The 11,726-nt window shown below is 41.2% G+C and overlaps 1 protein-coding gene across 1 annotated transcript in view; it reads left to right on the top strand.

Moving 5' to 3' along the window:
• The first annotated feature begins 6,716 nt into the window (after positions 1-6,716).
• Positions 6,717-11,726, top strand: part of Sult6b1 (sulfotransferase family 6B member 1) — a 26,315-nt gene continuing 21,305 nt past the window's right edge. The window contains exons 1-2 of the mRNA XM_010611409.1: positions 6,717-6,912; positions 8,171-8,283. Coding sequence (XP_010609711.1) covers positions 6,717-6,912; positions 8,171-8,283 — 309 coding nt within the window. The remainder of the gene's footprint in view (positions 6,913-8,170; positions 8,284-11,726) is intronic.

Raw genomic sequence — 11,726 nt, 5'->3', positions numbered from 1 at the left:
ACCTAAGAACATAGAAAATCTCCCACCACACGCGCGCGCGCACACACACATACTCACCCACCCCTCACACAGAAAACCAGGGTCCCTGTTCGCCCAGCGGGACGAACCCCCTCACCTGGGACGGCGCACCGGGCGGCGCATGCGCAAGGCCTGCTCCCCGCCCACCCCGCCTTTGGCCCCGCCCCGCGGCCTCATTACCATACCCTGAGCGCTTGCCGGGAGAGCTCCGGGGCTGCGGGCTGCAGTGCACAGTACACACCGCGTTGTTAATTTGCTTCCATTAGCCGTCACGATAACTATCTAATAGATGCTGTGAATATCTCATTTTACAGAGAAGGCCAAAAATTTATAGCCTGCTTACAGTCACACAGCTAGTAAGAGAAAAACAGATTTGAACCCAGGACACACTCAGAAGCTCTATAGTCCAAACCCCAAGTTGTGAATCTCAGGGGATCAGCCACATCAACATCAATGGGAGGCCCGCCAGAAATGCAGGATCTTCATGTCAGCCAGATCCTTAAACAATTTGTCTACATATTAAAATTCGAGGCTCCTTGGTTGTACCTCCCGCTAAGTAAGAAGAAGAGGAAAATGATGCCAAAGAGAAGAGAAGGAAATGGAGAGAAAAGAAATATAAAGGGTTACTGAGCTACATTTGCAACACAAAGCCAGGAATAGCCAAAACAGTCACATCTACCTTCATTGCAGTAAAGTCCTGCAGGGATGGCAAACCTTTTAGAGACCAAGTGCCAAACTGCAACCCAAAATCCATGTATTTATTACAAAGTGCCAACGGCAATGAAGCCTGAATACTGGGATTTTTGTATAGAAAAACAACTGTTCTCCTATGCTCGACTACTGGGACGACTTAGCTCCTGCCAGCCAGAGGGCTGTGCACTGTGGCACGCATGGCAAGGTTCGCCACCCCTCGAATGGGAGCTAAACTATGTCACAAAGAACTGATGTTGAAGCACTGGAGGCTTTAGAGGAGGTGTGAGAGATGGACCTGCCTTTGTCAGCTCAGGTAAAGGAGGCTCTAGGTAACATTTTGTGACAGCTCCAGTTTTCCTGTTCAACCCTGCACTATCCACCACCACCACCAATTTCAGCCCATGCAGTTCATTTGCACGACTATCAAAAACTGTGAAAAATGTTAATGCATAAGTTGTGCTTAAAGAATGTGTATCAGTCAAGATTACACACATCGGCACAGATCCAAGCCCCAAACAATCCCTTTCACTAAATCAGCTTTCCTGGTACTTCAAGGTTTTGGCTTTGTGCATTCTCTTGACTTCTTCTATCTGCTATTTTATAGGAGCCACCTCAGGCTTGAGCCTCTCTTCTACTCAATATTTCTTACTTGCAAACTTTTCTTGTAAGGTCTTTTCTGCATTGTTTCCTTTTATTTTATCTGTCATTATTTTTGCATTATTATTCCTTTTATTTTGACATTATTATTTCTGGTTTCTGTTTTGTATATGCACTAATCCTATTCACATGGGCTCTCTTAGATAATCAACTCCCAAAGACCCCACTTTCTAAAACCATCATCTTGGGGCTTGAGATTTCAATATATGAATTTTAGGGGGACATGAACATTTAGGCCATAAAAGGCTCTACTATATTTATTTGAACTACTAGGATATCTGTGCTAGAAAAACAAAGCAAGATGAAAATTTTATTAGAATGGTACAGATGAAAAAAGAATCTTAAAATTTGATAACAAAAAGGGAAATAATTGTAGAAATTTAGTCATTTCTGCTGAAGTAAAATTGTGAGCGAATTAAAGATAGGTTGTTATTTGGGATGAGAATTTCTCCATTCACACAAAATTTGACATCTTCCTATATATATCTTATACATTCTGGGCCCCATTATAGATTTCACAAACATGCTTTGAGATGGGATATTTGGCCACCAGGTTAGGACTGGAAAACTGGCGACTCTTACCAAGTTGGCTTGAGCAAAGAATAGGGCAGAGGGTGTTGGGGCATTGGGAAAAATACTGGTGACAGATTGTCAAAGTGATGCTGGTGTGGGGGGTGCAGCTCAGCGGCACCGCACCTACCTGGCAAGCACAAGGTCCTGAGTTTGATTCCTGGTACCAGAAAAACATACAAACCAAGTGGTGCTGATTCTCACTAGTGTCGAATGGAGGGACGCACAAGTAGCAGGTGTCAGGGCTATCATTCTACATATCAGAGGGGAGGAGGAAACCAAACCTGCCTCAGCCCCAACCCCAGGATGCAAACGTGTAGTTCAGGAGACCAGTCGATCTTTCTCCAAGTCTCCTCTCCCAAAGGGCCCTGTGGGGCAGTGCCTTCCTGATCCTATCCTGATTTGCTATACAAGCAGCATTCCCCTTGTTGCATCATGCCAGAGGCTCAGAAGCTGGCTAAAATCTCACTCTTCTAAAGTGACCTGTAGAGAACCAGATAACTCCATAATAAATATATAGATATAGAGACAATTGCAATCCTTTCTCCCATGCACACTGAAGAAAAAGGGCAGCTGCAATCCTCAAAGTAAAGCTCTTTCAGTTACCTGACAGGAGAGAGCACTGCTCCATTGCTTCTGGACATCTAAAGGCCGTGTTCCCAGGCAGGAGGGGATGAGGAGCTTGCTGGTGGTTGAGCCTTCCCTGCAGAAAACCACAGGACACAGAGAAGTAGAAAGCTGCAGGCACTGTCCCTGAAGCAGAGATGATGAGGGGTGGGCAGTACCCCTCCTCTGTAACTGCCAGGAGCTGGAACAGGGTGATCCTCTACCACCCTCAGGCAGTCCAGGACATGCTGCCCCAAAGCATGTGACTTGACATTTCAGAAAACAGCAGGTGTAACAAGGTCACTCTCATTTCCAGACCCCGTCCTTCTCCCTGAGGCAGGTCATAAAACCTAGCCTAGGGAGGAGTTTCTACCCTTCCACTGAAGAAAGTCCTAAAACCCTCATTAGAGAGGCACATTCCCTATACGCAGACACAAAGCATATCCTTATCTCTGAAGACACAGGATCACAGGGAACAATCCAAACAAGTAGGCCTGGTTTAGTTCCCTGTCTGTTTTTGTTTGTTTGTTTGTTTGTTTGTCTGTTAAAGACAGAGTCTCACTATATAATTCAGGCTGGCCTTAAACTCACTGTGTAGCCCAAGCTGGTCTTGAACTCTCAGAGATCCTCCTGACTCAGCCTCCCAATTTTGAGATTGCAGGCCTTCACCACCATGTCCAGCTCCCTATAAGTTTATTACCATTGGATTATACCCCTTTAGTCCAATTACAGTTCTCTGCAACTACTCACTATTCATCAAACAGCATAAAAAATATACAACTTTATCTATGTCTCTGAAGGTTCTCATTTCCTGATGATAGCTGCTAAATTGTGTAAAACTTATATTAAATAAATTAGTATGGTTTTCTCTTGTTAATTCATCTTTTGTCTTAGGGGCCTCAGCCATGAACCTCGGATGGCTGAGGACAAGATGTTTCTCCTCCTTTACAAAGGTCACAGTGCCACCAGATAAACCATCCTGGTCCCCAGATGCCTCCAGCTCCATTGCCCCCTGGACTCAAACCCTGCCTTCCTAGGGTTCCGCTTCTGCAGGATGGGCCCATTTTTAGCCAAGTCCCCAAAAGAAACAGCTTATACCCTCTTCCTATGTGAAGGAGTCCAAGGTAAATCCAACCATTAACTACACTGGGAAATAGCTCATCACTTAATAAAAAAGGAAAAAGTCCAGAAAGAAGCCTGCTACACAGAGAAGACAGTAGAACAGGAGAAGCTGACCTACCTGGCCATAAATCCAGCCGTGGGACCAACCAGGGCCTGTGAGCCCAATGCTGCAGGATCCCTTCTTTACTAACCCAACTTGGTTTCAATCACACTGGGCATTTTTTCTTGTATTCTCATTTTGGGAAATATAAATCTGTAGTCGAGAAAAAGAAAGGAGAAGAGGGAATTATTTTTTCAGTGCCAAGTAAGAGAACTTCCTGTGCAGATGTGTCTCGAGGCATGCTTGGAGCCCCAGGAGACAAAGTCAGGGAAGTACCTGGCCATCACCCCTAATGTGCATAAGATACAGAGAGCTCCATGGGAAGGTGGGGTGTCACATAACCCACCTGCACCTACAGGGCTGCTAGTGCCGAAACTTCATACTTTTCGGTTCTTTGGGGGCATTATTCCTGTGTTTTCCTTCATCATGCATGGCGGGCGGTTCAGGCTTGAGTAGGTAGAATTGCAGGTTGATGGGGTGAACTAAACCTGGGGAGACTAACAAGAATCGGAGCTCACATTACTGATCCCACAGAGGCTCCTAAATCCTCCCTCATTCACAGGCATTCATGTCACAACAGTAGCCGGACCATTGTCTTTTTTAAATGTTTTATTCACCAGGACACAAGCAAACAATAATCATGTTTGAATTAATGCTTTAAATTCTACCCTGTCTGAGGGAAACAAAGACTAAAATGAGCAATAATCCATTAAGCTGATTGGCAGGAGTCCAGCCCTGCTGCTCCTTTCTTTTTTGAGAAATTTTTAAATGCACCTTCCCAACTACAAGGAATATCATCCCATTATTATGTAAGGTAACAAGGAATTCAAGTAGGAGTGATGTGTGGAAATATAAAATATTAAGATATTCTGATTTTACCTTTCTTCAAAATGATTTATTAAAGGTAAATATTTGCAAATATAATCAAATTCAGGCACCTCTTCCTAGTTAGGAACCCCTCTGGTCACCTTCTCCCCCCTCTGTAAAATGGTGATAAAAAATCTGTTCTCTCTCAACCACTGCCTCCCTCAGAAAGCTACTGTCTGTTGACATCAAATTCCCTCAGTTCTAAGATGTGTGTTTCATATGTTCACATTTCTGAAATTGGAACTCACCTTATAGTCCATACATTTAATAATTGTGCTTCTCCCAAAATGCTGTTATTAAATAAAATGTTCTGGAACTCAGAAAATGTATTTCTCTAAAGATTTTAAGAATCCCTGTCTTCAGAAGGTAAGATTTTTTTTTCCCAGGGAAAGGTTTTGTGGCCTTGTATCACCTAGCAGGTAAAGAAATACAAAAGAATGTACCAGCACTAACAACTAAACCTCTGATCTCTGCAGTCTCCTGAGGTACTGAAGTTGCCTTTTCACCTGGTCTCAGTTGTCCTGCCTGCTTTCCAATAATCCCAGTTCCTCCAAGAGCTGACTAATTACTTTGCCTTTCTGGGCCTCAATCAACCCCCTGTAAAATGGTAATAAAGTGACACCAGTGTCATAGGTCTTTTAAAGCATTCATATAATCTTAGCGGTCCATGCAAGCCTCAATGACGCCAGCTACTCTATTAAGTCATAAGTGACTGTACAGGTAGGTAACTATGCATATCTACGTTAACATCTTAACTAGGTACTGTTAGTTTATCAAAGGGTAAATATAGTCAAATATAATGTTTTGGGGGGTTCAGGGGAAAATGGCAGATAAGGAGCTTTAGATGGAAAATAGAGTGAAAAGAAATAAAAGTGCAGCCTATGCTTATAGAAGTGTTACTTAGCAAGAGGTCAAGGAGAAAATTTTGTCCCAAAAAGCATACTAGCTAGGATATAGGTTACACTGGTACAACAGAGACTCTAACAAATCAGCAGCCCGAACAAGAGACAGTTGTACTCTTTCAAATATAATTCAGAAGGAAGTTTGTTACAGGTGTGGATCATGGGATGGGAGTTGGGGTGGAGGATCATGGGACAGGAAATCCAAAGGTCGCCCGGTGTCCTAATTTCCACTGTTTCATGGGTCTGCTATCAGCTGAAATGATATTTTATTTCTCCACACTGGCAAGTCTACCTCTCAAGCATCATGTCTGCTGGCCAGATGTGGGAAAAGGGATAGAGAAAAATTGGAAAAATATCAACTTCCTGTCTTAAAGAAGTGACCCAGAAGTTGGACACCTCACTAAGGCTCATTTCCCACTACCCCAGAGCCACACTAAGGTGCAAGGGAGGCAGGAATTACAACCCGACTTCCCCAAGGGGAAAGGAAAGATTGGCTGCTGGGGAGTCTGCTGCAGAGAGTGGCATCTGTCTTAAGACCTTGCCCAGCAGGGAGCTGAGCTCAGAGGGTTGAAGACACCAGTGTATGCAGTTTCCCCCACATAAAGCAGTTCTATGAACCACACAGTCCTACGGTGGAATAGGTAGCAAAGATACTTCTCAATATAATGAGCCAGTAAGTGACAGATCTGAGCTTGATGCCCAAGTTTGCCCCCAGATCAGGGTGCTTTTCCATCTCACTCTATTACCTTATAACCCCACAGTTTCCTCGTCATATTGTGCAGGATGTGTGTGGAGAGCCGCCAACCAAGAAGAAAACTGAAGCTTCACTTGTGAGTGGCTAATAGAAAAATCATAGGCCTGATTCAATTAAATATCTACTTGTTAGATATCTAATGTCTATTAATCTTCTATTAGGAGATTTTATTCTTACTTTTATCAGATGGGCTGCCTGAGAGGTAACACAATCCGCCCTGGAGGTGATATTCCAGCTTATTTTGCACCTGTGGCTTACCTTTTTTTTAAGAGAATGGTATGCGAAAGGTAATGAGGTGGATGAGCATTACATAATTTCTTTTTCATGTGAATGGGCGGAGCTTTTTATTCTAGCTCCTGAAGCACTCCATTAAAAGCAGCCCGTGCACCTGCACAACTCGAAGCCGATTCATTAGCCGTGCATCAGCATGGCTAAGTCCAAGTTTATTGAGTACATTGATGATGCTTTAGAAAAATCAAAGGCAACCGCACTTTCTCGCTTATTTTTCACCTATGAAGGGATTCCTTACCCAGTCACCATGTGTACCTCAGAAACTTTCCAAGCGCTGGACACTTTCGAAGCCAGAAGTGATGACATGGTGCTAGCGTCCTACCCAAAGTGTGGTAAATAACATCATTTCCTTTAAGCGTGCTTTTCCTGCTTCCTGGTTGGGGGAGGGTGCGAGATCAAATTGGGACAAAGGTGCCTCATCTCTGCATGACGCTAGCTGCAAATGAGTGAGAACCATGTCTGAAATGGTTAAGTAAACAGGCTGTAAAACAGACCGCTAGAAGTGCTAGAATGAAAGCCCCAGTGTCCGAAAGACACCTGTGTAGAAAGCGTAAGTGGAGGGTGGAGGACGGACGGAAATGGAAGAGGACCTGGAGAGTTGAAATGTGGAGTCAGGGAGTGCAGTTACCACAGAGCCTGAGAGCCGTGGAAATGTCCATCTTGCTCTTTGAAGACAAAAATGTGGCTTTTTCTATCATTGGTATGATGATTTCCACGTAATAGATTATGTTTTAGGATCAGACATCAATCCTCCAGTTTCTCAAGCCATTTTTACAAAGGTCTTTCATAAACAGAATAGAAGACGTTAAGAATCTAAATTATCCTATTTTACATTATCTACTTTTGACTTTTTTAAGTGTTGCTTACTGAAGCCAACTTCATTTAATATTTTCCTTTCTCATAACCAATTATATATATTGAAAACGCAATACAACACTTCTTGCAATTATTGACATACATAGATATAGATAGGATCAAAATCACGCACTCCGGGACTGTGGGTGCAGCTCAGTGATAGCACACCTCTCTACCATGCACAAGACCCTAGGCTGCATCTTTAATATCACCCCAGCAGAAAAAAAAAATGTATGCACTCCTGTCGAAAATATTCAACATAGCCATTAATCAAAGATAGTGTTATATAGGTGACCTTTAATTAAAAAAAAAAGAAAAACTTTCCAGAGCATACCATTGTTCAATAAGGAACATAGTCTAGATTCGGAAAGAAACATTACTTCTTGTTAATGGAGGCAACTTGAGAAATAAAGTAACTGAAATTTTAAGGTAAATTGGCTTTTACACTAATGTTTAAGTAAACCCTGAACTGGGGAATGTAGCCCTGGGGGAGTGGGGTAAAGTGCTTGCGGGCTTGTGTTAGGCTCCGCGTTTGTTCCCTAACACTGCCCTACCCCCAAAGTAAATATTATTTAGTGCAAAACTGTTTCTTTCCATAGCTCAGCTATTTCAAACACAGAATAACTAAGTGTGCATATCAAGGATGGTTGTAGCTTTTTCATTATGTACATGCTAGAGTAATGTGCTTTTGTTATTCAAACTAATGAGCTTTTATTTTTCTGTTTTTTCTTATAGGTTCAAATTGGATTCTCCACATTGTCAGTGAATTAATATTTACTGTTTCCAGAAAAAGATATGAATACCCAGAATTCCCAGTTCTTGAATGTGGAGACTCCAGAAAATATGAGGTTAGCACAAACAGCCTTTAAAGTTACAGCAAATTACCAGAGAAAGATTTCTTCTGTTTCAGATTCTTTAGTGTGAAGTTCAGAAAGTGTGATAGTTATAATTATTGCAATTTGATATGTGCGTACCTTATCCTCTGTATTTTCAGGTATTAACATATTTCTATCATAAAACTATTCCAAAAGAAAAAAAATTTTTTTTTTTTTGTACTAGAGATCAAACTCTTTGTTCTTGGAAGGCAGGCAGTAGAACCACTGAGATAAATCCCCAGCCTCTCCCAAAAGAAAATTTAAAGACTTGCCCAAGGTGAAGTGCCAGCTAAATTTGAACCCAAGCTTTCTGATTTGAGCTCTTAAAACTACGCTGTATAATCATTCTTGTTCTTCCTTTCTAAGTAGGGTAGAAAGTAAGCTGAACAATCTCAAAAAAAGTGAAGTGAAACAAAACAAAACAAAACAGCTTTATCTCTGAAGAGACATGGGAGGAACGCTAGCAGGACTGCCCTTTCCTAATGAGTCATTTTTTTCTATGTTTATTTGTATTAGCACGTGTTCACAGTGCAGAAGGATTGCATTCGTCATGGGGAGTTGGCCTGTGTAAATAACTCGTCTTAATTCCTTTTTACATCCCCATTATTTTTTATTTCCCTGTTCCACGTATGACTTTGGCGTGTGTGAAGGGCAAGTAAGGACCAAATCGATAGTAACTAAGAAACCAAGTCACTGATGAGTGTGAAAATATGAACAGGTAACCCTACTTGTTATTATTCACTTTACCATAGGTTATTGCCCTCCTGATAGAACTATCTGGGACTTGTGCGTGATACAGAATCTTCTGCTTCAGAGACAACAATAAAGGGGTAGGAGGGAGGATCTGACCCAGGGCCTTAGTGCTTAGATGGAACAGGAAGGAGGAGGAACACACGCGCGTGCATGCACACACACACACACACACACAGACAAATGCAGTGAGAAGGGAGGTCTCCATTTGGGGGCCACCTCTCCATAAAGCTTTCAGAAGTGTTCACACCAGCACTCCCAACTGGCAGATGGAACTCAGGTACTGTGAAAGAAGCCACTGGATTGGGACTTAAGAGACAGCTTCTGGAAAATGACTATGACAGTTGCCCTGATGAAAAATACAAATATAACAGTTAGAACCCAGGTGGAAGGAAGCCCATCTCCGTGGATGGGGCCAAAGTAGCAGAAAACACATTGTGAGATATTCAGACACTTGGTGGCCGGATAGGGGAAAGCAACCACTGAATCCTGGATCTGGTTGGCAACAAAGGACTCTTGGGAGATATCAGAAGGGCCAGAACCCACGTCAGCACCTTGGGTTCCACACTTGGGAAGACCATCTGGGCCTAAGCACACCTAAGGGAGGCTGAGTCAGGACAGTCTCACGCATGCATGTAGGATTGGTGGCTGGGACTTTTAAAAAGCCTCTCCTTAGGTGAGAAATTTCTCCTAAGAAAAGTGCTAACATCACCTTCAGAAATGATGCTAACATTTGTCCAGCCTCCCAATCCCTCTTTTAAAAACTCATTATATCACAGGTCATGGGTCCTTTTACTTGTTATTTACATTTCTGATGTAATCTTTCTTATTGTACAGCATTTGCCTTTTCATTGTCTATCATTTATCACTGAAACATAGTTTGGGATGCTGACAGTAAGTTTTCTCATTATTTACGGGATGGTATCTCCAGAAAAGTCTATTTTGATTTCCAGACGAGTTATCTCAAAAAATACTTTGCAACATAAGCCATTTGTAATAAGGAATGTCCTGCTGTCAAACTCCGAACCTTGAGCTTGTGAGGCAGGTGGAGGCACCACTGAGCTAGATCCCTGGCCCTAGTTTTTATTCTTGATCAAGATTTTGACATGCCAAGACTTACCCGGTACCCACATAGTATCCTTGGAACCTCTCTCCTCTTGGAAAACTTGGCATTACTGTTCCTAAACCAGGGTTCTTATACACAGCAAAGCATTGCTTCTGTCTTCCCATCCTTGCAGTCTAAACCTTAGCTTTAATTATGAAAGGCAAAGTTGTACTTCCTGTTAGAGGAATTTCTTAGTTTTAGTAAAAAGATCTAAGTAACTTTCAAAGCCAAGGAACTCTCCCAGAAACACCTAAATTAACTTTAAAATTTTGGACAAGGTGAATGAGGCACAAATTCTTAGTTCCAGGGTTTCTGGGTAGATGCCTCAGTCCATATAATATTTTGGGTTTGAAATCCACAACTTATCAGAAACGTTCATTTTTTTTCACCTATTTTAAAGTCTTCTTTTTGTATTTTAGTTGTAATTTCATTACATCTAGGAACAAAGATACTTTTCTATGTAATGTGCCTTTTATTTTAAAAATAGCAATGCAGTTTACAGAAAACTTTTCTAGAATGCACATATTTTCTATAAACATGGTATAGTAGTTGGTCTTTACATTGTTTGCAGTTGGCTATCATATATTTTCAAGAAGATAGAATTACGTATTTAGTTTCATGACAATTAACTTCTACTTTCCCTTGGATTTTTTAAAATCCTTTTAGTAACTTTGCTATTTCTCATGTGTCATTATATGATTTTGGGCCATGCCGTTTAGTAGAAACAGTACTCTCTACCTTAATCTGAAAATTACCACCTGTGTCAGTTTGTAAAAAGCATTTAAAACCTCAAAGCCTATTCTTAATCTCTAAAATGGGGTTCTGTTATTTTCCTGAAAGGATCATTGTGAATGAATGTAAAAGTACTTCAAATACTAAAAAGTATAATTTGAAATAAGTCACTACTAATTACCAGTTGGACCCATATTATTGATTTAAACTGCTCTTTGTTCTTTAAGTTCCATTTTTAACCCCTTTCTTGAGTGGAGATCGCCAGTATGTTTTTATGAAACAATTGGTTATAGATGCTTAAATATCATTTTATCACTTGAAATGAATGTGTTGTAGCTGTGACTAAGTACTTGACACCTCTACAAATATGAAATTGAAAACTGTGAATCCTTAGTTTCCCACATAACATATTCTTTTTTTTTTTCTTTTATTGAGTTTATTGGTACAATCTAGGTATGCAATACAATTACATTCATCATTGGGATTCTGTACCTTTACATAATAGGTCTTGATTCTCATTTTTTCCCCTTGTCCCTGCTCTCCCTTCACCCCCTCCTCCCCTCTCCATTTACAAACACTTTATTTCCATTTCTTCAGTTTCTCAAATGTTTTTTCCTCTTCCTTATTACCTTTCCCCCCCCTTCCCACTTTCCCTACACCTTTAGCCCTTTACTTCCTATTTCACATTATTAATTATCTCATTAGGATCCTGTGTACTATTATAGTTTTTCACACCAAAGAAACTATTCGGTATTTCAGTTAAAGAAATCTCTGTATGAAGATTAAAAATAGGGAATCCTAAATTAAAACTAAAAAGGAAATTAAAGAG

The sequence above is a fragment of the Fukomys damarensis genome, unplaced genomic scaffold (genome assembly GCF_012274545.1).
Source record: "Fukomys damarensis isolate Sample0158 unplaced genomic scaffold, DMR_v1.0_HiC HiC_scaffold_2, whole genome shotgun sequence".
NCBI classification, from domain to species: Eukaryota; Metazoa; Chordata; class Mammalia; order Rodentia; family Bathyergidae; genus Fukomys; species Fukomys damarensis.
This window is presented reverse-complemented; position numbering and strand designations above follow the sequence as displayed.